Source organism: Rhinopithecus bieti, unplaced genomic scaffold (genome assembly GCF_001698545.2).
Source record: "Rhinopithecus bieti isolate Rb0 unplaced genomic scaffold, ASM169854v2 scaffold_20477, whole genome shotgun sequence".
NCBI lineage: Eukaryota > Metazoa > Chordata > Mammalia > Primates > Cercopithecidae > Rhinopithecus > Rhinopithecus bieti.
The window spans coordinates 3531465-3558962 of record NW_016810038.1 but is presented as its reverse complement, the minus strand read 5'-3'; the positions used below and the strand labels follow the sequence as shown (position 1 = coordinate 3558962).

Genomic DNA, 27498 nt, shown 5'->3' with positions numbered 1-27498 from the left:
GATGAAGTGACTGTGCTGTGGTGGACGCTATCTTTGGGGTAGTCAGGGGTGAGGTGGGCAGAGCCTTCCAGGCGAGGGAGAGCTGGAGCCAAGACCTTGAGAGGGACCAGGTTCCATGGGACTGCAGGAGAGCAAGGAGGCCACTGTGGCCGAAATGGAAGGTGGAGGTGCCAAGTGGGCAGGAGGAGGATCTGCCTGGAAGCTTGGAAGGGTGGTTTTGGGGAATGTCGACAGGTCATTTGTGCTCATGCTGACATCCATTTAAGGGGGGTTGTGTGTGTGAGCAGGAGCAGGCTTTCAGTCTCTCAGAACCATCAGGAGCAGACTGGAGGCTGCACGCTACTGTTCAAGTCCTCCCTTGAAGTGGGAACAGCTCTTCCCTGCTTGGCTCCAGTCTGCAATGCTAATGGGTATGAATCAGCCCCGACCAGGCCCTGATGCAGTGCTACATTCTGCGTCAGAAAGCTCTAGCCCCTCATGCCTGAGTCACCTGTGCCCCAGGAGAGGATGCACAGACCAGGGCCACGTGTTGGCGGGCCTGCGTCACCAAGCCACACGCTGCTGCTCAGCCCGGTAGCACCGCTGGGAGATGAAAAACATGCGCTTAGTGAAAGGCAAAGAGCTTCTTATGATAACCAGCATCTGTTAGTTAATGGACCTCTGAGAGCTGTATACAATTTCAACTTTTTATTAAGGGAAAAAAGCTCATTTGCTCTCCTGGGAGTTGCACAATGAAATTATCAACTGCATGGGCTTCCCACCCACCCCCCACCTTTCAGCGTGACTGAACATGCAATGGAGAATATTAATTTTATTTGGAAATAGGACTCTGGGCTTTCCTCCCCCTCTGTGGATGAGAGCGCTCTCACGTTTTATGTGAAGGGCAGAGACTTAAGGGGCAGGAGCAAAGGGCTGGAAGGAAGGCTTAGTGCCCATGGGCCTCTGGCCCTGTCGCCAGGGAGTCTCAGCCCCTCAGCCTCTGAAACGACCCCTTCCTTTATCAGCCCAGAGTCTTGGAAGCCTTGACCTTCTCCCTGGGAGAAAAGGGATGGTTGCCCTTTCTTCAGCCTTCGTAGCTCCAAGCAGCATCACCTGTCCCCAAACTAACAAGCCCCAGCGAGCAGAGAGCAACTAAGTCCAACTGAGGGGATCCAGGAAGCTGCTGTCCTGCTCAACACACTCCTTTTCATTAGGGATGGCCCACGCCACGTCCCAGGAAGCAACACTAAATTGCCTTCCCCAGATGAAGTCAAGGAATCCCATTCCCTCCAAGAGTCAGGAGGACACCCCAAGCCCTGGGCTGTGAGACAGAGTCCTGGATCTCAGGCTCTGGAGCCCAGCCACTTCTCCTCTTTGTGCCTCAGTGTCCTCACGTGCAAGACGCAGAGACTCACAGCCCTCTCACTGACTCAGCTGGGCCCTCCGAGCTCGGGTCACTGAATCTGGTAGATGGAGGTGGCCCATTCACAGGTCTCACTGTGAGGCTTCACAGCGATAACCAACATTTGCTGAGTCCGCCATATTCATTGAAGGTCTTTCTACCATGCACAAGGCACACTGGACCCTTCTGGAAAGATTGCAGGCAGCGAGTCAGAGCCGAGTCGTTTTCGTTGGAGCTTACATTCCAGGCAAATAAGGTCATTTCTGACAGTGATCAGTTTTCATGACAAAGAACATGCACCTGTGATGCAATGGATTGACAGAAGGACCGGGGAAGGAGTGGGGCTACTCTTTGGGATGCGAATGGTGACATCTTCAGGAGGTGACATCTGGTCCCAGACTTGATTGAAAATGAAGTGCTAAGCTTCTGAAGGTCTGGGGAAGAATCGCTAGGCAGAAGCTTGTACAAAGGCCCCAAGGCAAGCAACAGCTCCTGTGATCCAAGAAACAGAAGGAAGGCCAGTGTGGCCAGGGCATGGGGAGGCGTGGCTGAGCCTTGCAGGCAACAGTGAGCCAGAAGTCAGGCTTTTATTCTGAGTGCAGTGGAAGCCCCTGGGGGGTTTTCAGCAGGGCAGGCAGTGACATGAGAGCAGAACTGAGAGAGCTGGGCTTTACCTCCACTGGTTTCATTCTCTTTCACACATTCTCTGGAAGACATTCCGCTTCCTTTCTTTAGAACCATAATTCCCTTGGTTGACTTTAATAACCAGCAAGAGCATTTTTCAGGCTGTTTAATTGTATTAAAAGGTTCAAATTTGATGATAAATGGTGGCGTGGTTGCTTCACGTCTCGGATACAAAAGACCTGCTCAGCCGTGGACACATCATCAACACCCACCTCTGTCCCCAACAGGAGCTCCCCCCACCCCAATGTCGTCTGAGACCATAAATAATGTAATTCTTTCTTGTACTTTGGTAAATATGCCAGGAACACTGGTAGCTGTCTGAGACCTACAGAGAATGCCAACTTGATGGGCTTTTTTTTTTTTTTTTTTTAAAGAAGAAGAATGGGTAATAAGTGGGAGCAATTTCAGCAGGCTGATTGGACCCCACACAATCTCAAGGAGGACAAGGGCTTCCCTCTGAAAGCATCATTAACCTCAGAGACAATTGTTCAAAATCTGTGATAAGAGCTAGAGCTAGAGATCAGGAGGAGGAAGGAGGGGGTGAGTCATCAGCCCCTAGTCCTGAAAACTCTTGGGCCCACCAGGAGGCCAGTTAATTTCACAGTGTACAGATGAGGCCCTGGGAACTCGGGCAGAGTCCCTGGAGAGGCACAGTCTGTTCCCACCATGATGACAGTCCCTTCTGAGCAGAGGACACCAATATATTAGGATCATAGCAAGGAGGCTGGGCAAGGCAGAGCTGCCCAGATGTCGCCATGTAGCCTGGCGACCCCGACTTCTTCCTAGGGTGGGCCCAAAGATACACATTCAGAGATTTCGTTTGTCAGGCAAGAACAGGAAATCTTGGCAACCGAGCATGGCTGGGCAGGGCGAATTGCAGAGCATGTTAGTGTTATGGCGGTCATTACCATTAACTACTTTCAGAAGGCTGGAAACGCTGCTCCCCTCCAAAGAGCTGCCCCCAGCAGCCAGCCTGGTGCACACTGGCATTCGCTTGGGCCAGGGAGGCTTGGAGGCTGCAGCCTGCTCTGGGGAGGCCACACTTCTCAGCTCAGATGGAGTCCTCTTCATTTGTATGCTGGCCTGGGAAAACTGGATTTATCCACACGCAGTATTGGCAGCTTGAGGTCTGACTCACAGAAGCACAGGCAGATGCAGACGAATGCCAGCAGTCAGGACTCAGGAAAGCTGAGCTGCCCCTGAAGACACAAGCCCTTTGCCAGAAAGCTGAGAAGCACTGAAAGCCCGAAGTGGCATCTTTAATTCATGGCACCACTTAAGAGATCGTATTGCTAAATTCGAATTAATAATCTTTAAACCACAACCTACAGACATGGCAGAGCAGTAGGCCTTGTCCCTAGGCAGAACCTCAGGGTCTCCTCTTGCTCCCATCTTGGAATCCCAAGGGTCAGGCTGGGAAGAACGGGGGGCAGCGTGGGATGGGGGCTTCCGTGTGGCCACCTGACTGCACCTGTTGGCGGGCTGCCAAGGATAAGGAAAGTAGAAAAATTGGGAGTGATCTTTAGAAACTCACATAGCAATGAACATTACTGCCGCGTCCAAGTGCGTGACTGGGACCTGGGCTGTGGGATGTGGTATAGGCTTTGCAGGTGTTAAGCTCATGCCCTGAGCCACATGGAATGCAGGCAAAGTTTGGAAGCAGTGGGGCTGTGCATCCATCCATGACAGAGCAGAGGAGGATGGTTCCTTCCCTACAGTTTCCAGGAGGGAGTCTGAAGAGTTGAATGGATGTCCAGAGCCACCATCCTGATGTCAAGTCCAATGTCATAGCCAGTAGAGGAAAGCCAGCCCTAGAACTAGGGGCAGAAGTGGGAGGGGGGCTACGTGAAGACCCCCTGTGCTGGGGTGCTTCTGCAGCGATGGCCTGTGCTGCGGGGGCCTGGAGAAGTCGGGGGCTTCTCCCCGACAGAGCACCAGGGGTGCTTGGTAGGAGGTGGGGCGTTTCTCTGGGGTGTCGGGACTTGACCCATCGGTGGGCCTTTGTCCGATGAAGAGCAGGCTTTGCCCGAGGGGGTCTTGCTCCATCTTGAAAAGCTCGTACTCCACGTGTGGGAGGCGGATGCCCAGCGGCAGGCAGCCATTGGTGGCTGTGACATCCCGCTCAGTGCCCACGGACCAGGCCCCCGCACCTCCACAGCTGCGTGGCTCAGAGAAGTTAAGCATGGCCGTGGTGACCTGGTCCATGGGGGTTACATGGGCCCGTGTAACCTCGAACACCAGCTCGGTGCCGCCGCGGACCCTGGTGGACGGCGTGCCCCTGGTGTAGCGGCCGGCGGCATATACGGTGAAGGTGGGCTGCTGGCAGGCTGGGTCTGAGAAGTGATGGTAATAACCTTCCCAGGAGCGGCTGTGCCCGTGGAAAGTGAAGAGCCGGGTGAGGAACAGGACCGCTGGGCGCACCTCGCATCCCGAGCTGACCCACCAGCCGCCCAGACGCAGGGGCAGGGCCAGAGGGGGCGGCAGCACGGGCGGGTGGTGCACATCAGAGCGGGCAATGAGGCCACAGGCTGGGCACGGCCGCACGTGGTGCTGGCGAAAGACAAACAGAAAAACAGTGGTTGTCCCACACGGAAAGGTTGGGGTAGAGCCTGGAAAGGAACCCCAGCTCTGCAGGGGTGAAAAGGCAGAGTGAGGTGCGGCCTGCCCCTCCCTCCTCTCTCTCCTCACTCCCTGCCTTCAGTCAGGACGGTCTTTTTGCTTCAGCCAGGAGGGCCTCCTTGATGGAGATCAGCCCCTGTATCCCCGGGGCCTTGGGTCTCCCGCTGTCTGATGCACCTGGAACTCCCCGCCAGCTCCGTCTTACTAGGTCTCTGCTGGGCACCAGAGAGAGCTTTCCCGAATGCCCCATGTAAGGTGGGCCTCAGGGCTGGCACACTACCCTCTTTTCTCTTCCTCATTCCACCCCCTGAGACTCTCTTCTCTCTACCCCTCGCCCCTCATCAAACTGGAACGCATTATGCCTTACAGTCCTAAAAAGCCCTAGAAAGCCGGAACTGTCTCTCTGCGGCTACCCCATCCCCACAGCACAGGGCTTGGCTCGCAGCAAGCACATATTTGTTGCATGAATAAATGAGAAGTGAATGGAAGCACAGGTGGCCTTCGCTTGGGACCTGAGAGAAGTTGTTCTTGCTCATGCCCAGTCTGCTTGGTCCTGGAATTTGACCGTGAAAGCTGATCTTTTTTCTAGCTCACTCTTCTAGGTGTTTCCGAAGTGCCAGGAACTATGCTAAGCACTTCCCGGGCAACTGGTACATGTTATAGCTGAGGGAGCTGAGACCCAGAGGACCAGCTGGACTGCCCAGGTTGTCCAGCCTGGAAGTGGCAGAGACCAGCTGAAATACAGCCTGGCTTACACCTGGCTCTCTGAGCTCCCACTCTCCTGTGCTCATAGCAGGTTACATCTTCCCTACAGGTAGAGAAGAGAGGATTTTTGTCTTTAGAAATCTCACAGTGGAAGGTGCGCATCATTTGCTCTACCTACCCCATGGAAAGCGAATATGGCAACAAGGATCAAAAGCCATCAAAATATGTCTGAACCAAGCATTGTGGCTCACACCTATAATCCCAGCACTTTGGGAGGCTGAGGTGGGCAGATCACTTGAGGTCAGGAGTTCAAGACCAGCCTGGCCAACACGGTTCTGAAAACCCATCTCTACTAGAAATACAAAAATTAGCCAGGTGTGGCGGCACATGCCTGTAATCCTAGCTACTCAGGAGGCTGAGGCAGGATAATTGCTTGAATCCAGGAGGTGGAAGTTGCAGTGTGCCAAGATCACACCACTGTACTCCAGCCTGGGGGACAGAGCAAGACACCATCTAAAAAAAAAAAAAAAAAAAATTGGCCGGGTGCAGTGACTCAAGCCTGTCATCCCAGCACTTTGGGAAGCCAAGGCAGATAGATCAATGGATCACAAGGTCAGGAGATCAAGACCATCCTGGCCAACATGGTGAAATGCCATCTCTACAAAAAATACAAAAATTAGCCAGGTGTGGTGGTGCACGTCTGTGATCCCAGCTACTTGGGAGACTGATATAGAATTGCTTGAATCTTGGAGGCAGAGGCTGCAGTGAGCTGAGATTGTGCCACTGCACTCTAGCCTGAGTGACAGAGCAAGACTCCATCTCACAAAAAAATAAAAAAAAAATTATGTCTTTGGAAGCCCATTGCTTAAGTCTGTGCGAAGGAGATAATTGAAATCTCGTAAAGAGCTGTGTGGCTCAAAGATGTTCATTCTCATGTTATTTGTTATAGGGAAAACCGGCCACACTTAGGTCTTCAGGTGCCGCCACACCCTCACTTGTCCCAGGCTATGAGTTGATTTTCCTCCATCTTTGCTTTTATTTACAGTTGTCCCTGCCTTACAAACTCTCGTGAGCTGCGTTTACCATAAAACACGTTAACAGGAAACAGATGCTAAACTAAATTTCGTGGGAGTAGTCTGCGTTTTGGAGTGAAAAGGCTCAGTAGACACTAAAAAGGAATGTGATACAGACTTCTTCCTTCTTTCTCCCTCTCCTTCCCCTTCTCCTATTTTATTTCTAAAAAAGAAGCTGCTGCCCAGACTTTAGGCCAGAGCACCGTTCTGGAAGCTAAATGGCCTTGGAACTTGTCAAAGCTGATGTGGGAACAAGAAAACATCTCCTGCTGTTGCCATTCCAGAAGGAAACTTAAAGTTGCAGTCCAGGCAGGACAGGCACAGGAAGGGGGCGTTTTGAGGGCCCAGCTGGGAAATTAGCTCCAATATATTTTTTCTTGCAAAACTCCCAAGATTTCCATATAACACTGCTGAGTTCCATATAGCACTGATTTTCATATAGCACTGAGTGAGTTTCATGCCAGACAAGTGACATTTAGAAGTTCTGGTTTAGAAAGAAAATATTGGATGATTGATAACAGTGCTTTTTTTTTTTGGGGGGGGGGGGGGGGGTCCTTTTTTAAGGTTTTTTTTTTTTTTTCTATAATGAACCTTAAGTTCCCTTGATTTATATAATATTGGAGACCATATTGGCTTTGGTTATGGGGATTTTGGCCCAGAGAGCTTGATGGTTCTCTGAAATGCTAGCAAATGACTGCAAAAATGTTTGTGACAGGAGCAAGCAAGCTTGATAGTTAGCTGGAGTGTTGGTGATTGGGATGCCGGCTGATGGGAGTTGACTCTAATGTTAGCATTTTAACCCACATTCTGACTTGTCACACTAATATATATTGAGAGGACATAATGCATTACAGCAAAATAATCCCAGAGCTCTCCTTACCCACCACAAAAGACAAACAAACAAAAGATATTCTCTGCAGATAGGACGTTTGGGGATGCTAGTTAGTAATTTGGAGCAAGCAGTTTTCTGCAGAGGAGAAGCAAATTGAGAACCAGCAAACTTTTAAGGTGAAAAAGGGGTGAGAAAAGGCATTTCCTTCTCTGGTGCTTTTGAAGGTGGTGAAACCAGGTTCCCGGCTCCATGGGAAATCTTCCGGGCATCTTTCTGCAGAGGTCTGAAGTCTCCTGCGTTAACAAACAAGGCCCCCGGCAGGCAGAATTCACACTTGTACAGAAACCAAACTCTTACTCATTTAAGCCTGTTACATAAAGTTATTTCTCAAACACCACATAACAGTTTCTAATTAACCCCCAGAGGTGACACCAGGCTCAGATAATTTTGGTCCAGTGTTGGCTGATTGATTAGGATTCTATATCCAGGCAATGAATTTGGGGATCCAATTGGTTTTAAATTAACTTCTAAAAATGTTCATCTTTACCATCTGGTTTGGGTCATGGGCAGGGCGTGGGCCCCAGAGAGCTTAAGGCAACAACTGATTCATTTCTTGGGGGTTTCTCTGCAGCAGTTCCTTCTTTTAAATTATCTGTCTTTTCTCTTTCTTTTTTCTTTTCCCAAGGAGAGGAACCACTGGTGAGCAGACCTTTAATTTAATGTCTGTACATCTGGCACTGTTCATCTCTGCATTCATTTCTATGTGTTTTGCTTCTCAATCACATTTCAGGCTGGATTGGCCACCCGGGTTAGCCAGGCAGCAGGGAGGGCAGGGACAGCCATGGCCCCAGAGTCCTGCCTGAGGACACATGAAATTGTCAGCCTCCGCAGCCCCCGGGGATCTGTCCTCTCTGCATTCAGAGCAGTTTCCCCTCCTAATGAGGTGGTGGCGGCCAGTAATCAACTCACCACTAGCGCCTTCTCTGAACTAAGCAGGATTAACGCCACACCAACCTAGAACATTGGTTGCCAAAAAGGGAATAATTTCGAGGTCATAAAAGAACTCTGAGGCTGATTTTCTGATTATGAGAACTTCGTGTCATGTTCCTCCTCTGCTACTGAGATTCTCGGTTTGGAGAAGGGGGGGGGGAGGGGGAGGAAGGCAGGCTTCCGGTCTCTCTCATCCACAGTGCTCCCGCATTGGGGCAATGACAAGTGGCTGCTGCCAGGGGTGAGAAGTTGCCTCATCTGGTTTAGTTCCTTGAATGTCTAGTACACAGTAGGCAACAAATACATGCTGAATGATGTGAAGGTGGCGTAAGAGCTCCAAGAGGACTTCATGGGGATGCTGAACCCATCCATCCATCCACACCCATTCATCCATCCTCCCTCCATCTGCTCATTTGTGCACTCAGGAAATACGCATTGGGTGCCTTGTACAGAGGTTTTTCACCTGGAATGCTAACCTCAACTTCATTTTCACTAATCTTTCACTAATAAAAGTTAGCATTTCTTCTCATTGTAAATGGAGGCAACGAGCCCCAGTAGCATCAGCAGAACCTCTGACTTTGTATGACGCTAACAGCGTTGCAGGTACTGGAAACATGGTTTGCAGTCATCCCTGCTTTGAAATGAGGGCAAATAAAGATTTCACATTTATTGTTTTTCTATATCACAAATTAATATTTTAAAACTTGGGTAACTGTTTTAATAGAATTGGTTTTCATTTAAATCCCACGTATTTTCTCTCATGCTTTTAAAAACAGATTTTCTGAAGAGGGGTCCTTAGGCTTCACCAGAGGGTTCTCTGACACTAGGAAGGTCCTAGGTCCACACCCTTGTAGGAGCCGGGCTCTCAGCTATGTGCCAGGAGCCATTATACAGTAAAGTTATGTTTCTTTCTGCCTGTTTGTTCACCTGGCAAAAAAAAAAAAAAAAAAAAAAAAGAAGTATGTGTGTGGGGTGCTACTAGATCCTCCCCAAATTAGGACGGTATGCGGGCAATGGCTTCATCTAAAATCTAGGTTAATCAGCTTAAATGAAATTCGTGTTGGAGTCAAGGGGGAGCATGTCAAAGACAGGCGGTTTCCTTTAGACTGCAGCCTCCCCACACCCCGGACGGCTTGCTGGAAATGCAGAACCCCGGGCTCCCCCGAGACCTGACGGATCTCTTTCGGCCTTCTCACAAGAAGTCCAGGCCATGTGTCTTCGCCGTCTGGTTTGGGAATGGGTGGGAGTGGCGCCCCAGTGGCTGTGCGGCTAGGTCAGTGTGAGGCTCGCACTGAGATTTCAAGGGACTGGCATCTGGGCTGGTGTGCGCGGCCTCAGCGGCACCCTGGAGGAAAGCTGCCCTCTCCCTAATTCATCCATCCATATTTATTGGTCCTGATCGTGTGCCTGACCCGTCGTGTTAGGTGCCCGCTGTGACCCCACCCTTGTGAAGGACCTAGCGCCAGAGGGAGAGGCAATAAACAAGTCACCAAAGGAGTTTCAGAACGGGCTGAGAGCTGGCAAGGTCACTCGCGGGAAACGGGGAACAGTAGAATGGGAACTGGAGTGGATATTTCAGCCAAGAACCAAGGGAGGAGGACACCCGCCCAAGCCTCTGTGCCCAGCAGGGGCAGAAACGAGATCCTGCAGTGCCCACGAGGACAGGGGCTGGGGAGGACCAGCGTGGGAAGGCCGACCAGAGGCCCGCCAGGCTTGTAAAGGCTGAAAAAAGATGTCTCCAGCAGCGTGAACAGGGTGCGCAAATGTCCTGAGGCACGTGGACCAGAGTGGGGAGCGGCAGTGATGACAGCCGGGCAGCCAGAGCCCTGGGCTGGCCCAGATCTTGCAAAGCTGCGGGGCTGAGCTCCGAGCTCGCCCCCTGAGACCCCCCCGCCCCACTCACCAGTGCGCTCTGCAGCGGGCGCTGGTAGCCGGTGGGCCGGTAGTGCCGCCTCTCGGCCCGGTCGGTGTGGATGTCCCCCAGGTACAGCTCCTCCACCAACCGGGGCGCCGCCCGGGGCTGCGGCTGCAGGCGGCGCTGCACGCGTACCAGGCTGAGCTCGTGCATGCTGAGGCCCAGCGCCTCCAGGCAGTCCCCCTGGGCCCGGGCGCTCCGCAGCTCGTACAGCGCCCCGGGCAGCCAGGCCCGGGCCGGGGGCAGCCGCCGCGCGCAGTCCCGGCCGGCGCGGGTCTGGTTGAGGCGCCCGGTGACGTCGAGCAGGGCCCGGCGGTTGTGGAAGACGATGCCCACCTTGTGCAGGTAGTAGTCGGCCTCGGTGGCTCCCCGGGTGACCCAGGAGGCCCGGCGCAGGCGGACTTTGCCCTTGACGAGCAGCGAGTGGGCAGGCTCTCCGCAGAAGGGGTCCTCGTAGTAGAACTGGTGGGCTCGAAAGAGCCGGCTGGGGTAGAAGGTGTAGGCGCGGGTCAGGAACTCCGGTCCTGGGCGCACCTCGCAGCTGCAGGGGTGGAAGGAGATGGGCTGGGTGCGGAGGGAACACCATGCCGTGAGCCCCTCTCTCCTCTGGGCTGTGCTGCGTTCTCCCCCTAATCCCCCTCTTAGGCCTCAGCTCAGGCCTGGGCCCCTCCAACTTCAGTTCCCCTCACTGCTCTCAGTCAGCCACCCTTGGGACTGCGGCTTTGCACTGGATGCCTCGTGGCCTCAACACAAGCCTTCTAGTTCATTCTCCATTCCTTCAATCCGAATTGCCCTACTGGAGGCCCTTTTGCAACCATCTGGGGACCCACAGGCCTGGGAGCTCCGGGATGCCCTGCCTGCTTCCTCCCTCACTGGACTTTGGGCACCTGGCCCAGAGCCGGCCCCGCGCCCTCCGCCGTCCTTGCTGAGTGAACGGAGGGAGGGGAGAGTAGTGATCAGGAATGACGGTGACCCGTCCTGTCTCCCCCTTCTCTAGGCGCACTGCCCTGACCAGGTCTCATCCTTGCCTGTGACAGGGCTTGTAGATATAAACCAGGAGTCGGCAAACTTTTTCTGTAAAGGGCTGGGTAATAAATATTTTTGTTTTTGTGGGCTGGGTGGTTTCTGCCGCAACTACTCAAAGTTGCCATTGTAGAGCTAATACAGCTATAGATGACATGTACATGGATGGGCATGGTTGTGTGCCAATAAAACTTTATTTACAAAATTGGAAAGTGGGCTGAACTTGGCCCCAGACGCCATTTGCTGGTGATGCAAACAGATCCAGAGGAAGGGGTTGGAGGGAGAAGAAAGAGGAATGACTCCTAGACCCACAGTCAGCTCCAGGATGGGGCAGAGGAGGCCTCTGGGACTTCCCACTGAGGGTGCAGGTGGGGTGGACAGTGGATGAAGTCGGGGGGAAAAAGAGCAGGCACTCTCCTCACGATTTTACTCTAACCAGGTACCCTCTCGAACTGCTATTTTCTTTCTTTTTTTTTTTGAGACAGAATCTCACTTTGTCACCCAGGCACTGGTGCAATCTCGGCTCACTGCAACTTCTGCCTCCTGGGTTCAAGCAATTCTCCTGCCTCAGTCTCCTGAGTAGCTGCAATTACAGGCATGTGCCACCATGCCTGGCTAATTTTTGTATTTTTAGTAGAGATGAGGTTTCATCATGTTGGCCAGGCTGGTTTTGAACTCCTGACCTCAATCAATCTGCCCGTCTCGGCCTCCCAAAGTGCTGGGATTACAGGCATGATCCCAGCCTATTTTCTTGATATTTTTTGTAGCAGGGCTGTTGGAGCAGAGGAAACATGTTATCACCCAGCAACGAAATAATTCCCTTTTCTTTTCTTCCATCTTTTTGATAATGTTGAGGGGAAATTCTCTGGTCAGAGCTAATGTGCCTTTAGTGCCAACCTCCCTGTTCTCCCAGAGAGAGCAACTCAGAGCCTCGGCGGCAACAGATCTAGAGAGGATTTATGTTGTTTTGTTTTCGTTGAATTTAATTTTACAGTTACCTTTAATTTATGACAAGTGGCTCTGGTCCCCAAATCCAGGATAATATTACATTTTCTTTAAAAATAATCACATTACACTGTCAATGTATGCCAATTATACCTCAATAAAGCTGTAAAATAAATGAATATATTTTAGTAAATAAAAACAAGTTGGTTTACAGAAAATGATAAGTAAATACTAGTATAGGTACTTAAAAATAGGGAGGGGTGAGCCATACCCCTGAGGGTCTCAGACAAGGGCTGGAGAGGGGAGATTTGCCTAACAGGACACACTAGGTCACACTGGACCTCTCGATGGTTCCCAGGCTCTGGGCCCTTTCCCACTCTTCTCCCAGGAAGCAGCAAGCTCAGTCTGGAGAGCATGGCAGGGAACTTTCAAGGAAGAAAGCTCTAGAAGAAATTTCTTAGAAGAACTACTTCAAAATGTTACTGTCTTGGGGCAGGAGCAGCCTGCAATCAGTGTCCCCTCTTCCTGCACCCCAGTTCTGTCTGGGTGACCCTGGCGAGTGGATGCCTAGATCTCCCCTGAACTGTGCCGTGGGCGTGGGGACTGCTTGCAACCTGGCTGAGCCTGCAAATGTGTTCCAAGTGGCCTTGAAGAACTCACATCCCTTCCTCCACCCAAAGCGCTAGCAGATGTTTGGCAGTTGGGAGTTTCTGCCCGACCTCAGGAGGTACAGGAAGGATACCAAGAGGCCAGCCCTTGACCCCAGAATGGGACTGGCCTGGAGGGGATGTTGGGGGAAGGAGGAACGTGCCAGGTGTGGAGGGGCCACGCTTTTCCCCAATCCCTGCCCCAGGAGTGGGACTCAGCTGGCTGCTGTAGGGTTTGTGCACCACAGATGAGGAGAGAACGCAAAGTCCATTGGCCGCAAAGCAGCAACTGAGCCTCTGAAATGTTGAGTGAGCCTGTCAGGTTAGACAGAATTAGACGGGCGCACCCAGGCTCTCCCTGGCCTGCCACTACCTACCCCAGGGCCTTTCGCCAGCTGCCCCCTCTGCCTGGCTCTTCCCTGGCCCTCTAGATGGCTGATTCCTCTCCTTTTAGCTCTCAGCTGATGTCACCACCTCCAAGAAGCCTCCCCTGATCACTCTCTAAAGAACTCTCCAGGTCACTTGCTATCACATCCTTGGTTTTATTTCCTTCATTGAAGAGCTCAGTGCAATCTCAAGTTTATACTATTCATTCATGTGTTCAAATGTTAAGGGCACATCCCGCTGCTGACCCCGGGCACTCAGTTCGTAATAGTTTGTATAATAGGTGCTCAAGGTGTTGAATGGATTTTGTCCATGGACGCGATGCCCAACACAGTCCCTGCCTCCCATTGCAGTCTGGGAGGGGAGGCAAGCATCGCCAGCAGCTTGGCAGATAGCGGGCCTCTTGGATAACTATGTGAATTATGCCTATTTCAAAGATTGGACACCGAGTCTCAGAAAGGTAGAAGTCTCCGAGCCCATGGGCCCATGGTCAGGATGACCTGTCTTACCCCGTGGAGATCCAAGGTCCATTGAGGCGTGGGGGCAGGATTGCAGTGCTGGGCACTCTATCTGTCAAGGGCCGCTGGCAGCGGGGTTCCCAGTGCAGGCGGCTGCCCCCAGCCTCCCCAGCCGCCAGTGTGGTGTGGGCTGCAAAGCAGACAGACCTGGGTAAGACCCCAGCATGCCCCAAGAACACCCACCCCATCCGCCCTCCCAACCCCACTGTGGCCACAGAGAGCCAGGCAGGGCTGTCCCGCAACCTCCATCGCAGCCCTGTCCCCGGGGTGCCCCAGTTCTGGAGATAGTGATGCGCTCCCCATACTGAGGATCCTAGAATCAGCCTCCCCGATGCATCTCCTCCTGGGTTCCCAGATGTGATCATCCTGGAATCCAAGCCTCCTAGATGGAGACCGTCCCAGATTCTGGGGCTGGGAGGCCTCTGAGAATCCTACTGCGTGGAGCAGACTCCTAGAAGCCCAGAACCTCCACGGGCTTGCCCGCTGTGACCAGGTGCTGCCCGCCAGGGGCAGAAGGACCCACACTTCTGGACAAAGGGCACTCGGGACTCAGGACCTAAGGTGCTGGGGACAGTGGGGCCCTAGCCCACCCCCAGAGCAGACCACTCCCCTCCACCAAGGAGCTCTGGGGGCTGCTTGGCCTCTCCCAGCACAGAGCAGGTCCCTCGAGGCCACTGGCTTCAGGTCTCACCTGGTGCTGGGTGCCTGCTGTCTACTTGGTGCTCAGTGAACATGTGGCAAGTGAAAGAATGCATGGCCGCTGCAGAGGCCTGGGCCAAGGTCTGAGGACAAACAGTGCGGGCCCTGCCTTTCTTCAGGGCTCCCTAAGCCTGGACACCAGGGGAGGAATTGGGCTCAGGGCAGAAGGTGACTGGAAGATGGACACGGGAAGCAGGCACTGCAGCACAAGCTCCAGATCCTCTGGAGTGACCCCTGGATGAGCTTGGCTGGGCCTGGAGACAAGTCAAGCCCGGGTGTGGGGCTGTTCACGATCTCTTCTTGGGCTGCTCAGAGGTGAGAGTGCCAAGACCTTCAGCTGCTAAAGAGCAGCAGCTCTCCCAGAAACTGTCATCTCCACTCGGGGCTGATGGGCTTCAGATGGCCCAGATGACGGGATGCTGTGGGAAGCTCGGCAGTGAGCTGCGTCCAAATACTCCAGCCACGGGCTGTGTTCAGGGGCGCCGGCCTGGCCCTGGAGGCCCAGTTCCTGCAGCGAAGCTTCCAAGCATGGCTCTTCCCACCCAGCCTGGGGCTGGAGTGGGTCAGGAGGGGCTGAGTCTTCGAGCTCCAGCCCAGGGGATGTGGGGGCCTGGCAGGAACTTCAGGAGGCCTTGGGAGGGGTTGGGGGCTGAGTTGAGAAGTGAGCAGATGGAATGTTCTGTCCCTTTCCTGGCCTCGCAGGCAGACCTTCCCAGCAGGGGTTCAGAAGAGCTGAGGGCTCCCCACTGCCCCCTCAGAGCTGCCTGACCCCAAACTCTCTGTGCCCCAGGGGTATTTTAGGAAAATGAGGCAGAGTGGATTCCTCAGTTCCCTTGAGGTTGGGGGTTGCATCTGGAGACTTTTGGGGTCCCCAGTGATCAGCTGAGAAGGCAGGAGTGACGCTGATGATGACGAGGGGGATGACAGCACCTGTTAACTGGGAGCGGACCCCTTGCGCTTCTATACATTATTCCCATCTGATCTTTGCAATAACCCTGGAGTCGGTGTTAGTATTATCTTCCTCTCATGGGCAGAGAAACAGGCTCAGCTCAGAGATGGGCTTAGCTTCCACCGGACACATGCCACCCGGATGTGGCAAAGCCAGGATGTGAGCCCAGGTTGTTGGACTTCGGGGTGTGACGGCCTCACCGGTGCTTGTCTTACATCCCCAGAGAACACAGAAGGAGCTGACTTGGAGGCGGGGTAAAACGCAGGGCGGTCAACAAACATTGGCCGACTGAATAAACGAAGACATGAGTACAAATGCTGGTGTAGCCCTAGGTCCCTGTTGTAATCTTGGTTCATCCTGCAACTGATTATTGCCTTTAATTAGCCAAATAGGAGAAATGAAAACAAATAGCCACCCAGCCAGGGCCAAGGTGTCACCACACCAACTCATCAGCACTCAGGGCTGCTCTATGAAGTGAATGAAATGCCAGCAGGATCTTGAAAGAGAGAGGCTGTGGTTGTTTTGTCTTAACTTAGCATGTCTAATTTGCAGAAATTTGTGGCAGGACGTTGTAGTGGGTGGGTAGGCACCAAAGTTGGGCCAGGTCCCTATACAACTCGCCAGGAGTCCTGAGCTGATGGGTGCACGGCAGCGTCAACACCTTGTGCATTTGGGGGCTTCTGCAATATGCTTCTTCAGAAGACATTGGGTTCCCTGGATTCAATTCTGCAGGTTAATTTGAACATCTCCAGTGTCAATGAAACCTGTCCAAAAGTGTTGATTTGGGGGAATGGATGAAAACAGAGCGAGGAAAAGGATCAAAAGGGGTCAGCAATATTTGCCTGGTAGGAAAATCCAGCTTACATTTCAGAGTGAAATAGTGAAGGGGTCCTGCAAATTATCTTGCCATTGTTTCCACAAAACTTGGGCTCTTGAGGAAGTGTTTTTCTGTTCAAAAGAAAACAAGACTTTTTTCCCCCCCTGCACCCTCCCTGAAGTCACTGAGACTAGATGGCCCTTGACATGGTGTTTTGTCGTGAATCCTCAGATCCTGTGTTTCTGCCGAGTGCATTTTATTTATCTTGTTTTTCTGTGAGGAAATGGGATTTAATTATGTTGGGAGACTGAGATACAGCGAAGTGTGGCTGCATTCGGAACATGTACACACAAATGCGAAGCAATGCTGGGCACCTCTTGAGGAGCATCATGTCACCTCTTGGTCATGCATGAGGTCTCAACGTCAAGGTGGCAAAAGCAAAACTGACCAGTTATAAATGATTCCATGACATTTTCTCCAACACAGTTCCTGGGGTAGAATGTTGGATTTTCTTTGCTTTCCCTCCACTTCCTTTTTCTCTTCCTCCAAAAAAGTCTTAACTAAAGAAGTAATAGCTGCAAGTAGATGGTGTGGTGGGTTTGGTTACACAACTTTTTGCAGGGAAGTGATAGACGGGAGTTAAATGCATGGACCAAATTGATTTTTATCAACCATGGATTTTAATTAACAGTGGTGTCCACTTACTGTCATTCATTATTTACTGTTTACCCACTAATTAAAAATTATGCTGCTTTTGCATTCATAAGAGCAGGACACTTGGAATTAGATAGCATCGTTCAAATTACCTGAAGAATTAAATCTGGAGTTCCCAATGGCTCAGACCAGGCTACCGGAGCTTAAAATATGACCTGCTTGAGGCTGATGTGTCATCCTGAATCAGAGCACCAGAAACAGGCCTCATGAACAAATACCATATGGACCTGCCTGGGGCCTTCCGGGGAAAGAACACTCGCTGAGCACACACGGAAGTGTGGGCACTTGGTTAAGATTGTCTTGAGATCATCAAGTGGTGCCCAGTGTCTCCTGAGTGGGAGGCCCAAGGTCAGGTGCTTCATCTGCATTATGACCTTGAGCCCTCCCAGCGGCAGCGTATCAGTACCCTGGCAGAGCCCAAAGGATTGACAGGTGTCATTGGCACAACCACCTGTGACATGGGTTCGGTCAATGAACCTATTTTGCTGATGAGGAAACTGCAGTTTGGAGGAGTGGAGGGACTTGGCCATTGTCACTCCTCTGCAGACAGATGCTTCTTAACCAAATAAAACACAATACACCCAGTAAAATACACCTAACCTCAAAGGTACCCTGTCGGCCAGGCACGGTGGCTCACACCTGTAATCCCAGCACTTTGGGATGCTGAGGTGGGCGGATCACCTGAGGTCAGGAGTTTGTGACCAGCCTGGCCAACATGGTGAAACCCTGTTTCTACTAAAAGTACAAAAATTAGCTGGGCGTGGTGGCAGGCGCCTGTAATCCCAGCTATTTGGGAGGCTGAGGCAGAAGAATCGCTTGAACCCAGGAGGCGGAGGTTGCAGTGGGCTGAGATCATGTCATTGCAGTCCAGCCTGGGTGACAAGAGTGAGACTCAGTCTCAAAAAAAAAAAAAAAAAAAAAAGGCACCATTTTAAAGTGAACCATTTGGTAGCATTAGTACATTCACAATACTGTGCAACCACCACCATGATCTCATTCCAGAACGTTGTCATCACCTCAGAAGGGGACCCTGTGCCCATCAGCAGTCACTCCCGCTCCCCTCTCCTCTTAGATCTCGGCAACAATGACTCCGTTTTCCGATTCTGTGGATTTGCCTATTCTGGATATTTCATAAAGATGGAATCCCACACTCTGTGCCCTTCTCTTACTTCCCTTCCCCAGCAATTCTCCTAGGTGGGTGTGGTTATTCCATTTTGCAGATGAACAGTGGAGGCTTAGACAGGTTTCACTCCTGGGGCCACAATTTATGTTTTCTTCAAAGATCAGGAAAAACGCAGGTATGGATCAAAGAGAGAAGAGGGTGGAGAAAAGATGCGAGCTTTGTAGCCAGAGCAGATGGAGAAATATCAGCTTTTCAGGTACTTTTCTTTTGGGGGTAAAAGCAAAAGAAAAGTACTTTTTTTCTCTTTTAATCTGCTTGTTCTGAGGTTCTCGAAGCAAGGCACTAATGAATGCAGGGTGGGGTGAGAGGTGATTTTAGGCGCGATGCGAGCACTTCGTATTCCAACAGTCACGCATTGATTTTAGGAGGTGTTAAAAGTGTCGGTAGTTACCGTAACAACCTTGTACTTGCACGGCCTGTTTTGCTGAGGACTGACTTTTAAAAGGGGATTGATCTGAACTTGATATTAAAATATTAAGTATTTTATTTTAATTATTTTCTTTTTATATTTTAATGAAATCGTGTTTAATAAGTAGATGTACAAGGGACTTGTGGGTGTGGTAAATGGCCTGAGGGTGGTGCGTGGAAGATGGAGGGAGGAGCAGTTCAAGGTGAACTGGTCACCTCACCTGAGGCATGCAAAAGGAGAGCATCTGGACATCTCAGGGCTGCCACGACAAAGACCACATACTGAGTGGCTGAAGCAACAGGAGTCAATCCTTTCCCAGTCTGGAGTCTGCAAGTCTGAAGTTTGAAATCAAGGTGTGGGTAGGGCCTCTCCCAGGACCTGGTGGCTCCAGGTGTCCCTTGGCTTGTGGCTGCATCATGCCAGTCTCTGCCCCCATCTTCCCATGGCCTTCTTCCCTATTTGTGTGTTTCCTCTGTCTGCACCTGTGTCCAAATCTCCCTCTCCTTTCTTTTATAAAGGCACCAATCCCTGGATCAGGGCCCACCCTAATCCTAATCCAGCATGACCTCATCCTAACTTGATGACATCTGCAAAGACCCTATATCCAAATAAGGTCCTATTCCCAGGTACTGGGGGTTAGGACTGGAACATATCTTTTTTGGGGGGTTACATTCAACCCACAGCAGATAACAATGACCATCCAAAATTGAGGTTCCCCAGGTGACCCAACTATCATTCATTCATTTCTCCTCCCCCACACAAACACTTATTTTTATTTATTTATTTATTTTGAGACAGTGTCTTGCTCTGTCGCCCAGGCTGGAGTGCAGTGGTGCGATCTCGGCTCACTACAACCTCCGCCTCCCAAGTTCAAGCAATTCTCCTGCCTCAGCCTCCTGAGTAGCTGGGACTACAGGCGCATGCCACCATGCCTGGCTAATTTTTGTATTTTTAGTAGAGATGGGGTTTCACCATGTTAGCCGGGATGATCTTGATCTCCTGACCTCGTGATCTGCCCACCTCAGCCTCCCAAAGTTCTGGAATTACAGGCGTGAGCCACTGCGCCCAGCCCCAAATACTTATTGAATGCCTGTTGTATGCCTGGAACTGAAATGGACTCTGATTCTATATGGCTGCACATGATGGTCAGAATTCCTGTTCTCCTGGAGAGATTGGCATTAATCAAATAGGCTCACATCAGAGTATAACTTCAAACCATCCCTAATGTCTTGATGGAAATTTAAACAATGGCCAACAACTTCAATGATTTCCCAGTGCACTCAGTTCAACATTCAAGCTTTCTTGTGTAGCCTCTGAAGCCATTTGAAACTGGTTGCCTTTTTACCACCTGATCACCCACCCCATCCCACAGTGCTTTTCCACTGTGAGTCCCTCGTGCTGAAAGGGCAAACCTTTGGCTGCCTTGAGGCTATTGCCTGTGCTGTTCCATTCTCTGTTCTGTGCTGGGCTCTCCGTCTTCACGGAGGTCTCAGCATAAATGGCATTTCCTGGCAGCGCATCCTTTCCAGGCATCCCTTTTCTGTACACTCCATTCTCTTCTCTCCTGTGCAGCACTCATCACATCTGGCATTTATTATCTGCTTTCTTGCTTCGATTTACTTTTTTGACTTTTCATTCTGAAATAATTTCAGACTTACAAAAATGTTGCAAAAATGGTAGAAAGAGTTCTAGTGTATGCTTTGTCCAGTTTCCCTACAAGTTAACATCTTACACAGACATTGTGCAATGATCAGAACCAGGACATTAACATTGATACAGTGTTCTTAATGAGTCTACAGACCTAATTCAAGTTTCACCCATTGTCCCATTAATGTCCCCTTTCTGGTCCAGCATTCAATCCAGGATCCCACATTGTATTGAGCTGTCATTGTTTTCTTCAATCTGAGACATTTCTTTTCTTTTTGTCTTCTATGACTTTGACACTTTTGAAGAGTAGTGGCTCTTATTTTGTAGTACCCTTAGATTGGGATGGTCTGATGTTTCTTCATGAGTAAATTCTGCTCATGAGTTTCTGGTAAGAATGTTGTGGAAGTGATGGTGTATCCTTCCCAGTGCATCATCTCAGGAGGCACACCAAGGCAATCATCCCATTCCTGATGATCTTGACTGTGATCACTGGCTTAAGGAGGCATCTACCAAGTTTCTCTACTATTAAATTACTACTTTTCTCTCTGTGATTAATAATTACCTTATGGGGCTATACTCAGAGATAATGGAAATACCTTGTATTTCATTATACATTCTCCCACTAATTTGAGCATCTATTGATAAGTGTCAATGATTCTTGCCTACAATTATTATTGGTGTTGTTTTCCAAATGGTCATTCTCTAGTTCCATTACTCTTTTTGAGTTTATTTTTGTTTTTAGAGACGGGGTCTCACTGTGTTGCCCAGACTGGTCTTGAACTCCTGAGCTCAAGAGATCTGCCTGTCTCAGCCTCCCAAAGTGCTGGGATTTCAGCCATGAGCCACTATGCCCAGTTCTTTCTGAGTTTATTAACTGTAATTGTGCTGTAAAAATGTACTGTCCCTTCTCTCCCATTTATCTTTTTATTCAATTATTTATATTACTATGAACTCCTGAATATTTATTTTTACTTTATTGATTATAACACATTACTATCATTATTTATTTTGTGGCTCAAATTGTCCCTGATTTGGCCATTGGGAGCTCCTCCAGTTAATCTCCTGTGTTCTTTCTGTATGTCTTTGTCATTTTGGGGGGAGTATTTCCTCATTTCCTGGTGCCAGAAGATCTTCCAGGTTCATTTTGTGTTGTTTTCAGTCCCATCCCTGAAACTGGCCATTTCTCCAAGGAGATCTGATTCCTTTTATTGAAAAATGGTGTTTAGAAACCAAGATCTGGGTGCTAGGTGTGCTCACTGCTAGTGGGCTGTCACTTTAGGCTTCTTAACTTTTTCTTTTCTCCTTCCTTCCTTCCTTCCTTCCTTCCTTCCTTCCTTCCTTCCTTCCTTCCTTCCTTCCTCCCTCCCTCCCTCCCTCCTTCCTTCCCTCCCTCTTCCCCTTCCCTTCCCTTCCCTTCCCTCATTTCTCCCTTCCTCTCACTGTGACTCCACTACTCTGCCAGCTTCCTGAGGGCTGAGTCCTCATCTCTCTTGCTCACTGCTGATTCTCCAGCACCTGGCACAGTGCCTGATGGATGCCCAATACATATTTGTTGTGTTAAGTCATGGAAAGTGCTTAGGACAATGCCTTCATATACTAAGTGTTCAATACATGCTATTTACAATGACTATTTTTCATTGAATGAATGAATGGCTTGTGGTCCATAGTAGCACGTGTGTGAGTTCCTTGATGACCCTTCTCCCACCTCTCTGGATGTGGCCATTAGAGTCAGGCTTGAAGCGGGAGGGGAGAAAGAGATGGTTTAGTTGTTGGGATTGCCAAGAATCTGGCTGAGGGTGAAAGGGTGATCAGTCAGGGAGTTCCCAGTAGGCTGGGGGCCAGGTTGATCCAAGCAGGTAGAGAGGAAAGAGAAGTAGGTGAAGGGAGATTAGTGTGTGAGCATCAGATCATGTCACAGGCTTAGATAGGCTGGATCTGGCCTAAGAAGCAAATGCCAGGTACTTTGCTTCAAAGCTTCTTTTCACCCTTGGAACCTGCCCTAGTGAAACCAGGATCCTGACATGGTCCTGTACCCCCTAGGAAGGCTCCACTAGCTCCATAGGCACATAATGCAAGCCATAAATGTCAGCCCTGCACGTGATTTTATTGGTGCATGTTTTCTAGTAGCCACGTTAAAAAAGCTAAAAAAAGACAGGTAAAATCAATTTTAATGATATATTTTATCTGGCTCCAAGTACTATATTTCAACATGTAACAAATATAACAATTAATGAAATATTTTATGTGATTTTTTTTTTTTTTTTCCCATATCAAGTCTTCAGAACTTGGTGTATATTTTATACTTATAGCACAACTCAATTTAGACAGGCCACATTTCTGGTGCCCTGTGACTACATGTGGCTGGCAGCTGCCAGATTAGACAGCAGAACTCTAGCTCAAGGATGGAGCATGCATGTTACATTTTGCTGTATCACATGTTTTCAAGTTGGCTTCTGAAGACTCCTGGGGCTATTTTTGAAACAGATAGGGCAACCCAGTAGGTAGGATGTAGTCTTTGACCCAGCTTTAGCCAAAACGGTCCCTACCTGTTGCTCTGTTTTATATACTGAGGTTTGGATTAAGATTTGCTGTTTTTTTTTTTTTTTTCTTAAAATGTCTGAAACCCTTTAGTTTATTTCAAAACCGTCAGCTTGAGGTAATTCACCTAGAATGTTTGGACCTGGAGGAAGCTTACACATATTTTAAGTAAAACTTTCAGCAGTGACTCCCCACCCAAAAAATAAGCTCTCTTGATTAGAGGAGGCTGCCTTTTACAAATGGAGATATGCTGGCTGCGACGGTGGCCCCTGCTGTGTGGCCAGTAAACTTCAGACTGGCTATGGAAACAGAGCCATCACAGCACAGCTACAGCCAGAGATGTACTTTCCAATGAAGTCACTGCACAAAAGGCATGTGGGGTTTCCACCAGAACTCCCCCGAGAAGGCTGCAGATTGGACGCTACTATTGGATGCTGCATCAGCAAACAGAAATACGGAGACACCCTTTGCATTCTAAGGAGCCCATCCCCAACCTCTGGTGTGAATGGCTGGTCCGCAGATACCTCACATGTCTCTCATTTGGCTATAATTGAATCTCCTCATCCACCTAATCTGAGAATCATTGTGTTCAGGGCTGGGAGGCAGGTTGGGAAGTGGGTTGGACTTTGCTATCTTGGGAAACACAGAAATGATATGCTCTAAAAAAAAAGCACCCTCCATTCCCCGCAACCTTCAGCATCCCAGCCCTTTGGAATGTGCCCTCCTCTGCTCAGTGCGCTCAGAGAGTTGAAGGCTGCCCTGAGAAAGTCAAGAGGAACTGGGTACCTGGGAGAGTGGGTCTGAGGATGTGAGGAGCAGAAGGCCCTTTGGATTAAGAAGCCGCGGGTTGAAAGGTGATCAAAGGGACAGGGTTTGGTTCGCTACTGGCCCCCCAGTTCTCCATGAAAAGTCTCAGGTCAGGCTGGACCACGGGATGGAGGACAAAGGTGGGCCTTGCCTGGTACCACCTGGAGAAGGTGACTGCTTTATGTTTGTGTGACATGTGCTTAAGTCACAATGGAAAACGCTGTGTATGAGGAAGCGGCTGGCCACTGTGGATACCTCCCTGAGGCCTCTGCTTAGCCTCTCCTGCTGAGAGAAAGGAAGTGCACAGTCCACAGAATGGGAAAGGAATGGGGGCCTGGGGAGATGAGTTCTGGCCCACCAAGCCTGGCTCATAAGCTAGGTTTTTCTGTTTGTTTGTTTAGGAATGTTCCAGAATGAAAACTGTGCACATGAAAACTCCCTCGGCCCCATGATAATGCTAATTACTCTCGCTCTGGCCGGAGTTCCCACCCAGTTGGAAACTGGAACATCCCAGCCACAGGCCAGCTGTTTCTAAAGAGCCAAGGCAGCAGGGTGATGGATGGGAGCATTTCCCTTTTCACCCAGATGTTCCGGTGTCTTGGAGACAAGGCCTCGTTAGCCCAACTTTAGCTGCTGTGTTCCCAGCTTGCACGTTGGTCTGTAGACATTATTTATACCAAACTTGGCCAATGCTGTCCACTGATGCCAACATCCCACCTGGTGCTTGGAGGAGCCAGTGAGGGGATGATGATAGCTTGTAGCATCACTGTGTAGCAGGGGTTCCGAACGTGCCTGGATCTCACTGAATGTCCTGGTGACTGCCCTAAGGGGTGTAGTTAGGAGTCAGTGTTTGCCAAACAGAATGTGTATCTGGGAGTCTCCCGTTGGACTGAACTCTTATTAGCTCTCTTGGCAGAAGGCTGAAGCTTTCATTGTTCTGTAGAAGAGGACTTTGGCAAGATAATCACAAGGTTTTGACACATTCAACAAGAAAGATATTCGTATACATCAGAGTGAAGACCCCTCAGAACCCAGAAAGGGTGCCTGAGAAGGACTCTTGGGATTCCAGCTTGAGGGACTGAACTCTTCATGGAGCCTTGGCAACTGGTTCTCCACCAGCTCTTCCCCAGAGGGGCCAAGAATCTTGCCGTGTCGCATAAATATTTAGGTTTTGAGGAGACAGGGATGGAGGATGGTGGTTTCCATTGAGTATCCTTGGATCTGAGACCTGCCCCAAGATGTCGGGGGTGACTGAGAGGAACCCCAGCATGGGGGGAAACACACCACTCACCGAGCTGTTCTTGGGAGCTTCCACAAGGGGGCCCTCTTGAGCTTTGGTTGGGGCGATTGGGCTACTGTGGCGAACCCTCACACCGCCCGCTCCAGCTTCGGCCTCCAGCCCAGGGTCACCCAGCCTCCCTAGTTCCACCCAGTCCTTGGGGAAGAAGGAGCCCACCAAGGCCAGCTCTGGTGCCCAAACTTTCTTCCACGTGGGAGATCTTCCTTTCCACTCGCGCAGAGAACGTATTTAGAGACTGAAGGCAAGGGCGAAGGGTCACCTAGCGTTGCCTCTTTCAGAGAAGTTTCCAACAACAGAACAAAAGCTCCAGTTGGAACCACATAAAAGGGCATGTGGGAAGCTTCATAAACAATGAAACAAGACATCTCAGCTCCTTGGGCCTCTCCCCAAAGACACGTATACGGGGGCCTTTGGGTCAGCTGCGACAGGAAGCACTGAGATTTTAAATGCAAGAAAATTATTGTAATTTAACAAATCAATTTTTCTTACATTGTGTTGAGATTAAGTTCGTGGTCTCTTTCATACATTCAAACTAAGAAATTTCCCTAGAGTGCAATTTTGTGGGAAAACCTACATCATGTTTCGAAAAACCCATTTTGCTAGGAGTTACCAGATTTTAAGATAAATGGTAATATTTAATTATTGCATTATTTTACCGTCTAGAAAATTAGTGTGCTTTTAGAGTTTCAGGAGAAAGACCGGCTGTAAGTTCGCACCCTATTTTAAAATTACCATACAAATAGAATCCCAAAGATGCAAATATTGGCTTAAGTGTTGCAGACAAGGTACAGGAAAATGTGTTGGCTTCCTAAATGTTAAATAAACAGGCTTGCAATTCTCACCTTCCCTCATGACCCCGGCCCAGCTATGCTCTTACCCTGGGAGGAGCACATGTAGCTCAGGAAGGGGACAAAGCGGTGCTAACTGGATGACCACAGCAGGTGAGTCATCAGAGTATCATGGTTACCACCACAATAACAAGATGCACGTTTTTGGTAAAGCTCTGGAGTCTTCGAAGCCCACATTCATGGATCTGCTCGACCCTTATCACAAACATTCCAGATGGGGTGATGACTGCCCCCATCTTACAGACCCCAAGACGGAGGCTCAGAAGGGAAAGCCTGACAGTATCTTGCCTCTGTCACATAACCCTCAGGTGGAGAGGCCCAAATTCAAAACTGGGTCCAGTAACTGTAAACCCCTAGCCTCTTTCCATCTGCACTTACAGCCCTGGTCTTGGCTCAACATTTATTGGGCACGTACTATGTGCTTGGCCATGGGGTTGCAGAGCACAGAGGCATCTACAAGGGCTCAGGGTCTGACATTCCAAGCCAATTATTCTGCCTAATACTGGTCCAGTTTACCAAAAGGAACTCAAAGAGAAGAGGGGCCTCCAGAGGGGCCCCACTGCCTATGTGTGCTCTGAGGTCTTGCAAGACAAGAAACTGCTTGACAGGTGGAGAGAGCTATAATGGGCACTCCAGGCAGGAGCTGCAAGGTAGCAGGGAGGTGTGAACCAGCAAAGAGAGATGGAGGAGGATGTAATTAGTCCATGCATGATGGTGGCACTGTACAGAGGGTTGTCATGGGGAGAGCTAGAGAAGCACAGAGCGGCAGGTGTGGAGGGAGGCCTTACCCGCTGCTTCTCGGGGCTGGAATGTTCTCCAGGAGGTGGGCAGGGGGCTTGCAGGGGGTAAGATCAGGTGTGTGCTTTGAAAAGCAGTGTTTTCCACGCTGACTGTGCCTCCTGGGTGGCACTGCCCACCGTTCCAGGGGTCCATGGTGGACATTCTACATTGGATTAATTTCATGTCTATTTTGACTCAATTCAATAACTGACACGTCAATCCTGGGTTGCTGTTAGGATGAGGCTAAGGCACAGAGGGATAGATTATTTTTAAAAATAAGTGAGAGTGAGCTAGTTGATGTGGAGAGAAATGTTGACTCAATTACAGAACAGTAACAATCAGATGTGGCCAAATGGCCGGAATGGCACCTGGTGACAGGTGGTGGGAGGCCCAGGCTCTAAGGCCCCTGCTGGCTTGCATTAAAGATGATGTTGTGCACATCTGAGGGCTGGGGAAGGAAGGACTTGAGAGGGCCTGTGGGTACCAAGTCAATTCCTGAGCAAGGAGGCTCTGAGGCTGGGGCCAAAGATGGGGAGGCTACCTTGTAAGGTAAAGTGGGGTGCAGCTTCTCAGCCTGGGACATGGGAAGGATGGGGTGCAGGTGTCTGAGATAGAGAACTGGGGAGGAGTACCACATTTAGAGGGTACATTTTGAGCATCCAGAGAGGGCACCCAGCTGGGCCCAGTCACCTCTCCACACAGCACCCAGGGACGATAATGGGCTGGAGAAGCCTGCCTCTGGAGAGGTAGAGTCCCCAGGGAAGTGGCTCTAGGGAGAAGGCTCAGGCAGAGGCCAGGGAAGGGGGCACAGTCAGAATGGGGAGCAAGTTGTTTGATAAATAGGGTTGCAGATAAAATGCAGGATGCCAAGTTAAATCTAATTTCCATACACACAACAAAAAATATGTTAGCATCTGTGTGTCCCAAATATTGCATGGATGAGTGTAGCAACTTGGCTATGGACAGAGAAGAAAGTCAAAACCAGGGAGATGTGTGAGATAGATTGTGCTTAATGGTTTAATTATTATTTTTATGTAAGTTCTTTTATGCCATACACAGGGCAAAAAAAAAAAAAAAAAAAAAAAAAAAAA

At 50.1% G+C, this 27498-nt stretch overlaps 1 protein-coding gene across 1 annotated transcript in view; it reads right to left on the bottom strand.

The window, feature by feature from the left end:
• Positions 1 to 1508: 1508 nt before the first annotated feature.
• APCDD1L (APC down-regulated 1 like) overlaps positions 1509 to 27498 on the bottom strand; it is a 57391-nt gene continuing 31401 nt past the window's right edge. Inside the window, exons 2-4 of the mRNA XM_017891229.1 lie at positions 13708 to 13846; positions 10188 to 10740; positions 1509 to 4615 (exon numbers count right to left, since the gene is read on the bottom strand). Coding sequence (XP_017746718.1) covers positions 3851 to 4615; positions 10188 to 10740; positions 13708 to 13846 — 1457 coding nt within the window. The 3' untranslated portion in view covers positions 1509 to 3850. The remainder of the gene's footprint in view (positions 4616 to 10187; positions 10741 to 13707; positions 13847 to 27498) is intronic.